The 17,562-nt window shown below is 41.9% G+C and overlaps 1 protein-coding gene across 8 annotated transcripts in view; it reads left to right on the top strand.

The window, feature by feature from the left end:
- The window catches only part of chd3 (chromodomain helicase DNA binding protein 3), a 117,800-nt gene that overhangs the window by 46,763 nt on the left and 53,475 nt on the right, over positions 1-17,562 (top strand). For all 8 annotated transcript variants that reach the window (XM_072591517.1, XM_072591524.1, XM_072591519.1 and 5 more), the window contains 9 exons: positions 3,908-4,111; positions 4,737-4,948; positions 6,148-6,279; positions 6,668-6,773; positions 8,920-9,111; positions 11,276-11,476; positions 11,722-11,859; positions 14,714-14,835; positions 16,918-17,091. In XM_072591517.1, the coding sequence (XP_072447618.1) occupies positions 3,908-4,111; positions 4,737-4,948; positions 6,148-6,279; positions 6,668-6,773; positions 8,920-9,111; positions 11,276-11,476; positions 11,722-11,859; positions 14,714-14,835; positions 16,918-17,091 (1,481 nt within the window). The remainder of the gene's footprint in view (positions 1-3,907; positions 4,112-4,736; positions 4,949-6,147; positions 6,280-6,667; positions 6,774-8,919; positions 9,112-11,275; positions 11,477-11,721; positions 11,860-14,713; positions 14,836-16,917; positions 17,092-17,562) is intronic.

Here is a 17,562-nt window from a genome sequence, read left to right on the forward strand (position 1 = left end):
AAGCTAGGAAGGCTTTCTTATTAGCTAGTTTTGAGAAGATTTGTAGCTCAGGTTGAGGTTCTGGGTGTAGGTTTGCTCACTGAGCTGGAAGGTTCATCACCATGCTAGGCTCACTGATGTTACCTAGTATGGTGACGAAATGTCTGAAAATGAGCATTCCAACTCAGTGAGCAAACCTACATCCAGCTGTTTTTATTGTCCATTTCAAGGCAGGACTTATGATGGCTTTGGGGAATGTTGCCAAGCAAAGAGACTTAAGGGTGTAGGTGCATAGTTCCTTGAAAGTGGGGTAACAGACAGTGTGGTGAAGAAAGTGTTTGGCACACTTGCCTTCATTGATCAGAGCATTGAGTTTTTAGGAGTTGGGATGTCATGTGGCTGTTGAGAGGGTTGACTTTCTAGAGGCTTATAAAATCATGGAAGGCATGGGAATAGGATAAATAGTCAAGGTCTTTATCCTAGGGTGGGGAAGTCTAAAACTGGAATGGCATAGGTTTAAGGTGAGAAGGGAAAGATTTAAAATAAGCCTGAGGGGTAACTGTTTGATGCAGATGGTGATGCATGTACAGAATAAGGTACCAGAGGAAGTGCTGGAGGATGGTACAATTGCAACATTTTAAAAGGTATCTGAATGGGTATAGGAATAGGAAGGGTTTAGAGGGATATGGGCTAAGTGCTGGCAAATGGGACCAGGTCATATTAGGATGTTTGGTTGGCGAGGCTAAATTGGACTGAAAAGTCTGTTTCCGTGCTCTCTAACAATGACTTTTGCTGACAGTCTTGAAATTGTGACCCTTAGTTATGGACATAGCTGATTGAAACCGAATATCCTCTTTACCCTATCAAAATTGTTCATAATTTTGAACACCTCAATAAGGTCACCTTTTTACTTTTGTCTGCTCCAAAAGAGAATAAACCCAATTTCTCTAATCTTTCCTTGTCTCTAAAGTCCCCCGTTCGTGTTGTCATTCTTTTGATCTCACTTCTAGAACTTTGAGCCCAGGGCTGAAAACAATACTCTGTGGTCTGGATAATGATTTGTAGATGAATAATGTCACTTCCTTGCTTTTGTGCGCTATGCTTCTGTTTATAAAGCCTTTATAAGCCACCTTAGCAACTGTTTCAACTTGCCTGGCCACCTTCAGAGAATTGCCTGAGGTCCCTCTGCTCCTGTACTGCCCTCAAACTTGCACCATTTGATTCTACGTGTCTCTCCAATATTTCTTCTACCAAAATGCATTACTTCACATTTGTCTACGTAGAATTTCATATGGCATGCGTTTGCTTATTTGGCCAACTTGTTAACGTTCCTGTCAAGTTGGTCAGCATAATCATAACAATTCAATATTCTTTCAGTTTAGGGTCATCTGTAAATTTAGATTTTGATCTCAACATCCATGTCCAAATCATTTATATAAATCAGAAAAAGCAAATGTGTCAACACCAATCCCTGGGGAACGCCATTTTCGACTCCTCTCTAATCTGAGAAATGCCCATCTATATAAAAATAATTTTTATAAAATCCTGGAGGGTAGGGGGATAGGGTGAATAGTCAAGGTCTTTTTCTTAGGTTGGGGAGGTCTAAAACTAGAGGGGCCTAGGTTTAAGATGAGAAGGGAAAGATGTAAAATAAGCCTGAAGGGTAACTCTTTGATGCAGAAGTGTTTCCTCTAATCCCTGTGTTTTTAGCCAACTTCTAATCCATGTTGCTAAGGACGCATCAATCCAAAACATTTCTAATTTGCTAAACAATCTGCCATGTGGCATTGCATCAAATTATTTTTGAGAAGCCAACTGAAGAACATCCACATCCTGTACCCTCATCCACTGCCTGTGTCACCTTGTTAAAGAACTCCATCAAATTTGACAGTCATGATTTGCCCTTGACAAAGCCATGTTGACTATCTAGTATTAACTTAGCTGTCTGTAAGTGTATCCCATATTGTTGCCTCCATCAGTTTTCCTAATGCTGATGTAAAGCTGACAAGTCTGTAGTTTCCTGGGTTATTCTTTACCCCTTAAATAGTGGTGTCACGTTTGCAAACCTCCAGGATGAAGTCTGTGTTCAGAAAGGCCTGGAAAATCTCTGGCAACAGCTCTGCAATTTGCTCTTGTACCCCTCTCTATCTAGAGTGCATCCTATCCAGGCCTGGTCTTTTCTAACTGCCAGCCCTTTTAGCACTACTTAATCTGTCACTGTACTGGTCATTTGCATAACAACCACATTTCAACTAGGCGATCGTGACTGTTTTCTAGTTTGATAAAGACTGAAGCAAAATATTCTTTAGCATCTTTGCCATATCCTTTGTTCCAGTGCACAGCTTGTTCCTTTTGGGCTTCACTTTATCCTTCTCTAATCTTTTACTATTAAATGTTTAAAGAATACTTTAATACTTGTTTTAACACATCCCTTCCTCATACTACTACTTATTTCTTATTACATATTTTGCAAATCTTCTGCATTTGAGATACTCTTCCTGATTTCTGTTGAGATTATTATTCCGGCCTGCATCATATGCCTCCTTTTCTTTACTTTTTTTTCCCCTTCAATATCATTAGTCATCCAGGGTATTGTACCCCACATTTCATTCTCATCTCTTTTGAATTTCTCTCCTTTTTCATTCCCTGTTTTATTTGCCAAGGTTCATTTCTAATCAATGTACTCCAATTCAACTTTCAGACCCTTAAAATCTACCCTTTCCAGTCTGGAATATTTTATTATTGACTTTTTTAAAAGCATTTTTCCAACTTAATATTGAACCTTATTGTGATTGCTATTTCCCAAATGCTTCGCCACCTTGATGTTCTGCATTTGGCCTGCTTCAGGACCAGCTCTAACATCACTGGAAATATACTGATGCAGAAAGTTCACCTGAATATATTTCAGTGATTCCTCCACTTCTGTGCCCCACAATCTACCTTTTTTGCAGTCTGCCCTGAAATCGCCAACTATTACAACCATACTTGTCATGCAGATTTCTTGCCTATATATGCTCTCACTGCTTCCTGCCTGCCATTTGGAGAACTAGAATAGGTACCCAATAAGGTCACCACTCCTTTCCTGTTTCTCACCTCCAACCGTCCAGATTCTAATCCAGGAGCTGCATCTCATGCAAGGACAATTTATGCTATCAATGACCCAAGATCGCTACACTACCTCTCCCTCCTTTTTTTTTTAAAAGCACAGTTTCTCCTAAAAGCCTTAACCCTGGGTGTGAAGTATCCAGTCCTGTTCTGGCTTGAGTCAAGAGTGTGGTGCTGGAAAAGCACAGCAGGGCAGGAGAGTCAATGTTTCGGACATAAGCCCCTCATCAGGAACGAGGCCCTTACACATACAATTTAACTCTTTCATGCCCACTGGAAGGCAACCATTTATTTGTTCACTATCAAATCTTAAGCCTTCCTTCACTTATTTTCCCCCATTCACGATCTTCTCTCTTTTGCCCTATCTGTTAACTTCCAAAACTAGGTCCATTAGTCAACCCACCTCACTGCTTTACAAATTTTAATCCACCCCCACCACACTATTTACACACAGATTAATTCTGTATCTGCTCAAGTGAAGCCCATCTCATCTGACCAGCTTTTTCCTTTCCCAAAGGTGATCCCAGTGTCTCAAAAATCTAAACCCCTCCCTTCCAAACTATCCCTCAGGACACACAGTATCTAAATTTCTTTGAGTCTGCTTATGTAATCCACCCAATGTCTGGATCTATAAGCATAAAATAACTTACTTGGTTGTTCCTGTGTGTGGGATCACTGTGCAAATTGTCTCACTACTCATTGTGACACCACTTCAAAAATATTTCATTTACTGTAATGTGATTGTTTTGCAACTTTCACAATGTAAGTTTTTCTGCTGTGACAGTAAGGATTCACCTTCTTTCCTGATATTTTCTGTCTTAAGTGCCCTCCCTTGAAAGGCAGAGTCCAGAAGATTCTTCATTGGAAGTGGGGTGAATTGCCAATACCAGTCCCTGTATCCAGACCACCTGATGCCACTCCTGAGGATTCCCCACCGAAACCACTGCATGGGCGCCCTGAGCGGGAGTTTTTCGTTAAGTGGGCTGGCTTGTCGTATTGGCACTGCTCCTGGGTCACTGAGCTGCAGGTGAGAAATGGTATTTTTTCCTGTTCTGTCCGTCAATCTGAAATTTGGAGGAAAAACAGAATAGGATTAAATACAGCGTAAAACTCTCGTTATCCCCATCAAACACACTGAAAAGAATATAGCACAGATTGGAATCCCTGAAGTGACTCAGTGGTTAGCACTGGTGCCTTACGGCGCCAGGGATCCAGGTTCAGTTCCATCCTCTGGCGACTATGTGCAAACTCCACAAGGATGTTCTCCTTGTTTCTGCGTGGGTTTCCTCTGGGTGCTTCTGGTTCCTCCTGTAGTCCAAAGATGTGCATGTTAAGGTGGAGTAGCCATGCTAAATTGCCCGTTTGTGTCCAGGACTGTGCAGGCTAGGTGGATTAGCCATGGGGAATGCAGGGTTGCTGGGGAGGGGGTGAGGGATGTTTCTGGGTGGGATGATCTTTGGAAGATTGGTGTGGACCAGCAGGGCCAAGTGGCCTACTTCCACACTACAGGGATTCTGAGAAATGAGCTGTATGAATGCAAGCTGGGAATTATTTTGGGTTAACATGTACATGGTGAAGATTTGGGTTACTTGGGGACTCTTCACAAATCATCCACAGTTGATGTAACCCATAGCTTTGCTGGTTTCCCACAGCTGGAGATTTATCATTCAGTGATGTTTCGGAACTACCAACGAAAGACTGACATGGATGAGCCACCTCCGTTTGATTACTGCTCTGGGGATGATGACAGCAAGAGTGAGAAAAGGAAAGCCCAGGATCCTCAATATGCTGCAATGGAGGAGAAGTTTTACCGCTATGGGATAAAGCCTGAGTGGATGACCATTCATCGTATCCTGCAGCACAGGTTGGACAGCTGCCAGTTGAAGAACCATTTTGTCTTTAGCATCAGGGATGGAATGCCCTTCAGATCTTCCAAATGTATCCACCATTCACTTTTTGATCTGCTACTAATGTCCATTTATCATCTTGATTCTTAACTCTGTACACCATTTCTGAGCATGGACTATATCACTGGTAGACATGAAAGTTTGAAATGACCCCCAAGACCCAAAGCGTTTTTATAGGACATGAACACCCACTGATTCCAAATATAGAAGTAGAGCGCATGATGCAAGCAGTCCAGTCTGTCCAACTGCTCCATGCGAGTGTTCTTGCTCCACTAATCATTTTATATAAATCTTTTCAACTGCATTTGTTGATTTGTCTCAACCTGTCCAGATGTGTTATGACCCACAACTGGAGGAGGTGAGACTTGAACCTGGGTCTCCTGTCTTGGACCACCACACCACAGAGCCCTCATTTGATTGTATTTGTATTCCTTCGAGTATGGAAAATCTAATTAAGGTGTTTAACTTGATGTAATTACATGTTCCTTGTTAAACCTTAATATGCGTTCAAGACACAGCTTGGTCCTGACCTAATTTATTGTAAGCTTGACCTTCTCCTGTGTCTTCCTTTTTTTCCCCCTTTGGTGCTTACTTATCTTGCGCTTCCTTAAATATAAGGTCAGTTTGTCTCAGCTGCTGTCTGAATATTCTCATTCTCATTGCTTCCTGAGTGAAGAATTTCCTTATGAGTTCCTTTTAAAGCACTTTAGGCAGTGCCTTGTATTCTAATTCTAGTTTTGAACTCTCCCATATATAGAAACCTTTTCATTCCCACCCTACCCTGGCTGAGTGCAGTTACAATCTTGCCTTCTGTCGATCAGGAAAGAGTAGACTGCTCAAACATGGGTTAAAGCACACCTTTTTTAAAAAAATGATTTGAGCTGCCTTTTGATGATAATGGGGGGTGGTGGTTTAATGAAGTTTCTGATATTAATTTTAATCTCATTTTTCGTTGTGATCCTGGCCGTTATTCATTTTTGGACTTGGTTAAGAGCTGCCACCTGATCCAGTGCCCTCTGCTTGGTTTGTTATTTGTACTTGCCTTGTTGAATTGTGCAGGAATCAGTTGAGATTGAATGGGTGGCACAAGCAGGACATTGCTAGTGTGCACTGTCCAGACCATTCCACTCAGCTCGTATCGCGTTCATTTCTACAGTATCGACAGGAAGGGAAACTACCACTACTTGGTGAAGTGGAGAGATCTGGCATATGACCAGGCCACCTGGGAGAAGGATGAACTGGAAATCCCGGATTTCGACGCACTCAAAGTTGCATACTGGAATCACAGGTCAGTGAGGACAGGAATGTGTGCCGTTTTTCATACAGCAAACTGTTACCTCTGGGATACTCCAGAAGTCGGTGCTGGGCCTCAGCAATTGCCAGACTTCAAAATTTCCTCTCATAAGTGTGGGCAGTTGATCATTGAATACATTCAAGGCTGAATTTTAGACATCGAGAGAATGAGGGGATATAAAAAGTTGAGAAAGTGATGCAGAGATCAGCCTTATTATTAATGAATGGCAGGGCAGGATTGAGAGACTGTAGATCTGCTTCTGTTTTTTGTGAACTTGAATGTTGCCAGTTGTCTACAAGCACAGCATGCTCAATGCACTCTTCTGATATGCATAAGATGGCTGCTGATATCTAGCTTTAACCCCGTGCTGTTTCTGCTGCAGGGAGATGATCATTGGGGAGGAACCCACCAGGCCCAAGAAAACAAAGAAGTTCAAGAAAATAAAGGAGTTCTTGGCAGACAAGCCTCCTGGCTCACCTGTAACAGAAGTGAGTAGGAAATGGAGGCATGGGACTGTCTAGTGTTCGTAGTCTGGGCTGGGCTTGTAATTAAAGCAATAGAGAACGGTAACCATTCTACTTTTGTTTTAATTAAAAGCGAAAGTATTTGGTGACACAGAACTGTATATTGGGGCATAAATGGTGGTGAGGGGTGATCAGAATGAATTATGATTTTAAGCAGTAAAGAAGCTTGACCCCAATGATCACTCTTTAGTATATGGGGTACACATTCAAACTCCAAAGTTGACTAGCAAATCAATGACTGCACAGAGCATGTGGAGAGAAGAATGTAACAACTCATTAAAAAAGAAACTAAATCAATCTTAGGCTGCATGTGTTACATAAGGAACCAATCAGATAAACTGACTGGTCTCTTCCAGCTGTTATGATTTGATTTGTAAGAGATTTTGGAACTTCTAGCTTACTTAACTTCATCTATCATACTGAAATAATGTGTAATAAGCAGTAGGAATTGCAGACTTCACGCTTCTAAATGGGGGAATAAAGGTTTGGTTTTGCCACTTGATGTCAATGTTGGGGATTATCCTGCAGTCTTTGGAGTTGTGTTGTACTCTATAATCACAGCTGAATATCTTAAGACAGCACCAGTGACAGTCTGGTACCAGTACTGCACTGTCAGGCTTTTGGGGTTTGTGTTTGAAGCTTCTGATTCCAAGCCAACATTCTACCGGATGAAGTGACACTTTTGCCTTCATCATGTTCTATTCCTCTATTTAATTCCAGAACTAATGTCAAATGTCTTTTCAGTCTGTCTTGCTACTGGATTTAATGGCCTTCCTGATAATTGAGGTCCTCCATAACTGTTACTTTACTATTCACTTCTTATTTGGTATTTGATCTAGGACTCCCCAAAATTCCTTTTTAAAATTTCCCAATATCAATTCCTGTTCATATTCCTAAATGCCACCACCATTGTGTTTTTAGTAAGCCCCAACAATCCAACTTCCCGAAGTGTTTTTTCTTGTTTCCTGACTCAACTTGGCTGGCATGTTCCTCCAATGGGGGCATCCTTGCTTCTGAGTTAGTAGCTTGTTGGTTCAAGTTTCACACCAAAGACTTGAACACAAAAAAACAACTTTGGTGTTGTATTGAGGAAGTCGTGCTCTAAGTTCAATGGAAGTTCCATCCATCCTATTCAGACATAAGATTATTTTAGATATTTTAGAGAATAAAAATTTTCCCAGTACCCCGCCAAAATGGCTCTTTTCAGCAACACCAGCAAAATATGAACCTGGTCCTTCATTGCTACTTATCCTCACAGTGAAGAAACAGGCCAAACAAGTCCACACCGACCCTCTGAAGAGTGTCCCACCCAGACCTAACCCCCGCACCCCCTCCCCACCCTATCCTTATAACTCTGCATTTCCTGTGGTTACACACCAAACCTACACATTCCTGAACATTGGGCAATTTTAGCATGGCTAATCCACTTAACTTGCAAGTCTTTGGACTGTGGGAGGAAACTGGAGCACCAAGAGGAAGCCCATGCAGACACTGGGAGAATGTGCAAACTTCACACACAGTTGTGGGGACCTTGCAAGAATGGACTGGACTGTTTGTGTTTTTTTTCGCTTACCAGAGAAGGGGTATCTGTGGCTGCACTAGCATTTTTTTGCCATCCCTAATTGCCCTTGAGAACGTGGTGGTGAGTGCCTTGAACCACTGAAATCCATCTGGTGTAGGCACACCCACATTACTATTAGGAACAGAATTCTAGCATTTTGACCTGAAGGAATGGTGATATAGTTTCAAATTAGGATGGTGAGTAACTTGGAGAGGGACTTGCAGCATGTGGTGTTCCCATTTATCTGTTGCTCCTATCTTTCTAAATGGAAGTGGTTGAGGGTTTGGAAGAAGCTATGTAAGTCATTTCGGTGAGTTATAGAGTTGGTCACCCTTTAAAAGTATTTCATTGACTGTATAGGACTTTGGGACTTAGGAGATTATGAAAGGTTACAAATGAATTATTTCTAAAAGGCAAATTTCTGACGTTTTTTACTTTATGAGCCCCCACCTTGCCACAAAAGCCATCACAATGTGTCATTCCACCGCTGTGCTTTTTGTCTGAAGGTTGCATAATTTGTTTTTCTTTTATTGTCTTTTTTCCCTGCAGCCAACAATTAAATATGAAGTCCAGCCAGACTTCATCACGGTCACTGGTGGAACTTTGCACATGTACCAGCTGGAGGGGCTAAACTGGCTGCGCTTTTCCTGGGCGCAGGGCACTGACACTATCCTCGCTGATGAGATGGGACTGGGAAAGACCATACAGACCATTGTCTTCTTGTATTCTCTATACAAAGAGGTAAAATGCAACTTAAACTCAGTAAGTCTGATTATGTTGTGCTAAGAGTAGGAGCGTGGTAGTGTATTTCAAGAGGCATGAAGTTGCTGTACCAAGGCTTGGACTATTCATCTGGAGAAGTATATTAATTGAATCATCAAAGATCAGTAACTGCAAAGCTGTAAAGGGAAGAAAATAGTGGTCTTTCATTGATGCCTTTTATGGAGTAAAGCCAAAGTCATGATCGCTTGAACCTGTGCGAGTCCAGTCTCGTGTCAACATAGTTGACTTGCATCCTCTTTCAGATGTGGCCCTGTGAATTATTCCAATGCCACAGCTTATTTGTGGGGAATGAAGGATGCTAGCAACCCCAGAATCGTGTGTGTATTTGGGGTTAGTGTTTTGAGCAGACAGAGTATTGGGAAGCTACCTGCATTGCCATTGTGAGATTAACAGATTTTTTCCAATTTATTTTCCCATGCAATGTGGCATCATTGAGTAAGGCCAACATTTGTTGTCCATCCGTCTTTCCTTTTGAACTGAGTGGATTGCCAGGCCATTTCAGAGGGCAAATGAGAGTCATTCACGTTGTAGGTCAGATGGAGAGGAAATCTGTTTTGCCTAAATGCCATTCATAATGGCCAGAGGGATTTTTAAGACAATTGATAATTTCTTGGTCAATATTTGAGACTGCCAAAAAGATTTATTAGTTGAATCCCATTGGTGCGGTTTGACCCAGTGTCTCAAGAGCATTAGCTTGGTCCTCTGGGAGGTTAAGCCAGTGAATTATCGCTATGCTTTGTCTCTTTAGATTCACACTTAACCTTTTTGTTTTATTTTGAAACTCCCAGGTCAGTTGGTCCTGAGAATGCTCAGTCTTTATCTGATGATGCCTTAGGGAGTGTTTTCATATTGAAGGATTATGTAATTTTAAAATATTGTTGAGGTAGTTTAGAATTTAATTGCTAGTTATTGGAAGAAATTTCCAGGTTGCCAGGCTCTTGAGAATTCCAGTTCCACGTTGGGAAATGGTGCATTTTCTTACTCCATCTCCATTGGGCATTCTGGATTTTGTCCATCACTCCAACTGGACTGATTAGTTATACATTTGAGTACAATAGGATTGCTCCCTACCTTCTCAGAGTTGGGGGGGATTTGGATTTGAAACAACCTCCTGAAGGATAAGTGGATCTCCATAGCAGAAAATTGAATATCTACTTCATCTGAAATAGGATAGCAAGTCAGCAGCCCAGAATTATACTTGCTCAAAATTCTACATCTGTTTATAAAATTGGCATCTTTTACAATTTAAAAGCTCAGTTTAGTGTGAATTCTCAAAGTGATGGTGGGGACACAGTAGGATACTTTCATAGATATTTTGGTGCTTCCCAGTGGAAAAGAATGGGTTTGAAATCCTATCTGGTCATTTAGCCTGCTGTCAGACATCTTCTCAGCTACCATCTGTAAAAGGGGTGTAGGTTTGCTCGCTGAGCTGTAGGTTTGATATCCAGACGTTTCATTACGTGGCTAGGTAACATCATCAGCGGCGACCTCCAAGTGAAGTGAAGCTGTTGTCTCCTGCTTTCTATTTGTATGTTTGTCCTGGATGGGACCCATCCAGAACAAACCTATAAATAGAAAGCAGGAGACAACAGCTTCGCTTCACTTGGAGGTCGCCACTGATGTTACCTAGCCAGGTAATGAAATGTCTGAATATCAAACCTACAGCTCAGCAAGCAAACCTACACCGTAAACCTCAATCTAAGCTACAAACTTTCACAAACCTTGCAAAAACCATCTGTAAAAGTTTCAGCTCATCCAAAATTCTGCCCCATATCCTCCTTCATTCCCAGTTCCTTTTCCCAATCAACTTTGGTACTTGCTAACTGGCATTGGCTCCTGATCTGTTAACATCTTTAAATATAGAAACAAACTCTTCCTAGTCCTTGCCATCCTCTTTCCCCTATAATCTCTTCCAGCTCTGCACCCAAATCCATATACCTCTGATATCTCTCCCATTTTCTGTCATTCCACCATTGGTGTCCTGGTTGGGCTCTGAGCTTTGAATTCCTGTCAGTTGATCTGCACCTTTTTTAGCAAGTCACTTGGCACTGTTGTTTTGTTAATGTAGCTGTATGAATGCAAGCAGTTTATTTGTATAATTGATCATCTTTTGTCTCCTCAGGGACATTCGAGTGGCCCCTTCCTGGTCAGTGCTCCTCTGTCTACCATCATAAACTGGGAGCGTGAGTTTGAGATGTGGGCTCCAGATTTCTATGTGGTGACATACACTGGAGACAAAGACAGCCGTGCTGTCATTCGGGAAAATGAGTTTTGTTTTGATGACAATGCAGTCAAAGTCAGCAAGCGAGCTGTCAAAATCAGGGTAAGCCTTCAAAGTTTAGAAATTTTAGTGCTGGGTATCCCGGGGCTAGGTACCGGTATTGAGTTAGTGTGTCCAGTGACTGTAGGGCCCAGTGCCTACACTGGAGGTTTACGCAGGATCGTTTGACTGTGGGTTGGGTTTTATATCGCATTTGGGCATAATCTGAAAACAACTTAAACTGGAAAAGGGACCGTTTTGAAAGTTATCCTAAGCTATTCTAACTAATGTTGTATTGTTTTTTGTAGAGTCAGGCACAAGTGAAGTTTCATGTTTTATTGACCTCCTATGAGCTGGTTACCATTGACCAGGCAGCTCTGAGCTCCATTAAATGGGCCTGTCTAGTGGTAGATGAAGCGCACAGACTGAAGAACAACCAATCCAAGGTGAGGTCAAATGGGCATCCTGTATCCTGTTATGTCAACTTTGTATTTATATCATCCACGTTTCTTAGCATCTCTTTTTGTGTAAGGACTCTATTTAAACAAAAGCTTTCTCATTTAGGGATCACAATGAAGTGTAGGAAGAATTTCAAGACCATAATTAGCAGGTTTTGGAGAAGATTTGTAGCTCAGCTTGAGGCTCTGGGTGTAAGTTTGCTTGCTGAGCAGGAAGGTTCGTTTCAGATGTTTGTCACCATACTAGGTATCATCACTGAGTCTCTGAAGGCTTCACTGGTGGCTCACTAATGTTACCTAGTACAGTGACGAAATGTCTGAAAACTAACTTTCTAGTTCAGCGAGCAAACTTACACCCAGATCCTCAACCTGAGCTACAAATCTTCTCCAAAACCTAATTACTGTCTTGAATTTCTTCCTAAACTTTATAATGATCCCTAAATGAGAGAGCTTTTGTTTTAATTGAGCCCTTAATTCTGGTAGTGACCACCCTGGCTCAACACTTCATTCTGTGGTTGTGGGCACGGCTGATGTTTATTCCTCTTTCAAGGTTATGATGGTAAAGTTGGTAACTGAGTGTCCTGCTTGGCCATTTCAGAATGTAGTCGTCATCCAGGTCAGCAAGCGTCTGGTGTCCTCTACAAACCCTGACGTATTCTGACCTCCATGAAGACCCCTAACTTCTAAAGCGCTGAATTCCCATTTGCCAATTCAAAAGAGAATGCTACATAGAATCCCCACATGCCGTTCAGCCCATTGAGTTCACACCAACCCTCCGATCAACATCCCACCCAGGCCTACCCCCTCTGCTATCCCTGTAGTCATGCATTTCCCATGGCTAATCCATCTGGGATGCTACAGGCCATTTAGTGTGGCCAGTTCACTCAACCAGTACATCTTTGGACAGTACAGCAAGAAACTACAACACCTCAAAGAAATCCATGCAGACGTGAGAATGTGCAAACTCCACACACAGTTGCCTGAGAGTGGAATTGAACTGGTTCCCTGGTGCTGTCAGGCAGTACTGCAAATGTGCAAAAGTTACACATTTTGAGACTTTTACTGTAACAAAAGTCAAGTACAGGGGCTTCCTGATTTATGGACATCTAACTTATGAACATGATATCATACTGTGATATAATTTTAAATACTGACATTTGAATATTTTCTGCACTAACAATTCCTTTATGTTGCCCTGTATTGTGTACACATTGATTTGCAGATGGACTCCTGAACGGAATCTTTTAGCAATCTGGGAACTGCCTGTAACACCCAGCCTCCATCAGGCTTGCTTACTTGTTTCATTAAGTTGTAAAGCTCAGTGTCTGTTTTGGAAGCAGTTTCCCTCAAAAGTGTAACCAACTTCTAGTAGCAAGGCCCATTCTGGTAATGATTCCTTTCAGCATCCTCCAGTTCTCTTTCCTATCTAAAGATTTTAGTCTCTAACCAGAAAATAACACCTGCAAGGTGACTTTTAGAGGGCCATTTTCTTCTGCTATTCACATGTCTGTCTGTTTGTTTCTCCTCCCCATTCTCTAAGCATTAAAAATTGGGATTGAAGACATGCTGATGCCTGCAGCCCGTGAAAGAATAAACAAAGGAGACTGCTTAAAACCTAACCGTTGTACAAGACCTCCACGCTTCTGACCAAATGTTACTGAGTCAGTGTAGATCTTGCAATAATCTAGTAGTTTCATGGTTATTTCTTCAGTTTATTTTCAAACATTTAGAAGAGCACAATATAAATCCTCATGCTGTTACAGAGGAGCTTGAACTTAAATTCTCAGTTATTCCTGCAAACCTCTGGATTACATTAGTCTGCTAACATAACCACTGCACAGCTGTGTGTGGGATGAGTGATATTTTTGAAGGCGAATTTATAGTTCATCCCTACTTCCCAACTGAGTGACTCGGTGAGTCACTGAAAAAATCCTTCAAAGTCAGAAGGTGACTTGTGCACTACCTGTCAGCGTCCCCCAGTGGTGTGCAGCTTTGTACAGAAGTGTACATACCTTCCCACAACAGTGAATACAACAAACTCCCAGAAACAAGTTTGTATGCTGATGACCAGACAACCCAGTCCAGTGATTAGATTAGATTTAGATTACTTAGTGTGGAAACTGGCCCTTCGGCCCAAACAGTCCACACCGACCCACCCTGACCTATTTACCCTTTCACGAAACACTACGGGCAATTTAATATGGCCAATTCACCTAACCTGCACATTTTTGGACTGTGGGAGGAAACCGGAGCACCCAGAGGAAACCCACGCAGACACTGGTAGAATGTGCAAACTCCACACAGTTGCCTGAGGCAGGAATTGAACCCAGATCACTGGCACTGCGAGGCAGCAATGCTAACCACTGAGCCACCGTGCCGCCCATCAGCTGAAACAGGTGTTCAGTCAGATAGCTGGGGCAATACCTCCTGTCCTGTTCTTTGCAAAAAAAACCAGACAATCTGAAAGCAACCAGGATATTGAGTTTACACCTCCCCTCACCTCACCTCACCTGAAAGATGGCACCCTCCAATAATGCACAGCTCCCTCCTTACTGGGGGCTGGGCAAAACATGCTGGCCGGCCAGTGACTCCCATGTAATGCAATTGAATTTTTTTTTAAAAAGCTGTGAATATGAGCCTGGATCATTTGTTACAGTCTCTGGAGGCAGAATTGAACCTACAACCATTTTGCTTCAGAGTTCTACGGCCAAGTCAAAGTCTGGGCTCGCCTGCTATAAGTTACTTACTTTTGCTCCTTAGAGCCATGTATTGAGCTCTGAGAACATGCAAATTGAGGTAACACAGACATCCTGATGATCGTGCTGACTTAATAATGATTCAGTTTTTCAGAGTGTTGAACGCTTATAAGATTGACTGGAAGTTGTTGCTGACAGGAACACCGCTTCAAAATAACCTAGAAGAACTCTTCCATTTGCTCAACTTTCTCACGCCTGATCGTTTCAAGTAAGTGCCATTTTAAAAATGGCAGGGAAAGGAGGGACTTTTGACCTTCCACGTTTGGGAACTTAGGGCTTTTTTTTTGCAAAAGGAAACTTAATTGGTTATAAAGTGTAGTTGTGTTGTAATTCCTAGGAAAAGCTGTCACAAATAGCAATGTGATATTAACCAAATTTTGTGTTAGTGATTTTCTTTTGCAAAATTCCTTGCATCGGTGTGAGCTCTGCTCTTTTTCAAATTGGATTTGTGCGGTAACATCTGTTGAGACTCCTTTTATTTTATTATTCATTTGAAAGAATAAGCATTTGTAATACTTCAAGCCTGTAAAGGTGTGTTTAAAATAAAAGTAAAACCTTACGAGATGTTGGTATTCAGAACCATTGGAAACATTAATATTGGCTGTGTTTTCCTACCTGAGAGGGCAGATGAGACCATTCCTTGGCCATTAAGTTATCCACTTAGGTCAATGTTGACAAGGGTACCACAGGGGGCTGCTAAATAAGATCAAGGGTAAGGTGCTGGCATGGATCGATTGGCTGCAATGCAGAAGGAGGCGGTACAGAAAACTATTCTTGTTAAACATTTAATGGTCTGGACAGAAGAACTGAGGATATTGTTGCTAAGTTTACAGATGATGCAAGGTAGATGGCTAGACTGATAGTTGAGGAAGTGGGGTGGTTACGGAAGGATTTGGAAAGGCTAGGAGAGTGGACAAAAAAGTGACAGATGGAATACAATGTTGGAAAGTCAGAGATTACTTTGCACACTTTTGTAGAAAGAATAGAGGCATAGACTATTTTCTAAATGGGGAAAGGCTTCTGCAATCTGAAGCATAAAGTGACTTAGCAGTCCTAGTTCAGGATTCTCTTAAGGTTGACCTCCTGGTTCAGTTGGCAGTTGGGAAGGCAAATGCAATGTTAACACTGCTAAGGCTCTGGTCAGAGACTGCATTTGAAATATTGTGTGCAGCTTTGGGCCCCATTTGTAAGGAGGGTTGAGCTCTTGTTGAGGAGCAGTTGAGAGCTTTGTAATGATTGGAGTTTTAGGATGAGAGGGGATCATATTGAAACTTGCATAATACTGAGAAGCTTGGATAGAGTGGACTTGAGATGATCTTTTGACTAGTTGAAGAAAATAGGACCTGAGGGCATAGCCTCAGAGTGAAGGAAGAACCCATTGGAACTGATAAGACGAGCTTCTTCAGCCAGAGGGTAGTGAATCTGTGGAACTCAATGCTGTAAAAGGCTTTATCCCTATTCTCTTTTTTGCTAGGCAGCTAATCTATCCTTACCCTGATGGTATTTATCAGCTTATCGTTACACTTAAGACCAAGCTAGAAAGATTCTTGATTGGTAAGGGTTGTGGGGAGAAGGCTGGAAAATGGCATTGAAGAACAAACTAATTTGTGCAGTTTTCTAAAGGAAAAACCCCTGTTGACTGTAGATGTTACTGCATACAAATGGGAACGTAATGTGTGCTTCAAATAGTCTCAAATTATGTCAATTTAGGGGAAAAATATCTCTCAATTAAATGAAATGCAGAATACTGCTTCAGCCTAGTAATTTCCTTTAGCTGACGATGCAACATTGTCTCAGCACTGTGCTGGAGCTGCACCAGTCTAAATCTGCATCTCCCCCTTCCTTCTGGCTCTTTTGGACTTCCTGCCTGTAGTTGAATGCTAGTGATTTGAAAGACTTCTGGGAGTTTCAGGTTTAATTAACTCCCTCAGTTAGCAACTCTGGACTCTTGTGCAATCTGGGCATTCGGCACCACCATTGGCATCAGTTAAATACTCTAATTCCCTTTTATAAACCCATCTCCTCCTTCAATAAGCTACATCTTAACTGCTCCCTCTTTGATCATGCTTTAGGTCACCTACCTTCATGTCACTAAATGAAATTTAGAAACTAAAAACAAAGTTTAAAACTCTGAAGTCTTTTGGGGAGCTTTGAAGTCGCAAAGGCACTATATTGGTATTATACAATTGGCATTGTTAATGGTGCAATAGCTTGAACAGCTAGAGAAGATTCAAGTCCTGTTGGTTGAGTGACCACCCAAAGCCTGGCTCTCACTCCCTTTCTTTTTCAGTAACCTAGAGGGTTTCCTTGAAGAATTTGCTGACATCTCAAAAGAAGACCAGATCAAGAAGCTCCACGATCTCCTTGGTCCCCACATGCTTCGACGCCTTAAAACTGATGTTTTCAAGAATATGCCGTCCAAGACAGAACTGATTGTGCGTGTGGAGTTGAGTGCGATGCAGAAGTAAGTAATCATTAGCTAGGCCTTTGTCCCTAAATGGTATCCTTTACTTTCGGGACAAGATTCTTACTGGCAGGTGGAGTGAACATTCTGGAGTGTGAAACCCATTCAACTTATCCAATTCCTTCCATCCAGGGCTGTGTTTAGTCCATCGTTGACTTTCTTCCCAGTCGACCTCCTATCTCTCTCTGTTACCAATGTGAAATAGCTTCCCTTTACATTGATGCTAAACTTGTGCCATAAGTGCATCCTGAATCTGTAAATCTGTCCCTGCTGAAACTGGGCTGGAGGCTTTCTGGAAGAGGTGTACTCACTCCACTTGGCTTTCCAATCAGCTTTTGGCCTTCATGATCAGTTTCTGGTGCAGCATTGGATATTACAGCTTCAACTTTATTTCAAAACTGGGCTTGTGAAGTGTGAATGCATATTCATCTATTCCTACTATAGAGCATAGGAGGGGATCATTTGGCCCAT

Source organism: Chiloscyllium punctatum, chromosome 21, assembly GCF_047496795.1.
Source record: "Chiloscyllium punctatum isolate Juve2018m chromosome 21, sChiPun1.3, whole genome shotgun sequence".
Classification (NCBI taxonomy): domain Eukaryota; kingdom Metazoa; phylum Chordata; class Chondrichthyes; order Orectolobiformes; family Hemiscylliidae; genus Chiloscyllium; species Chiloscyllium punctatum.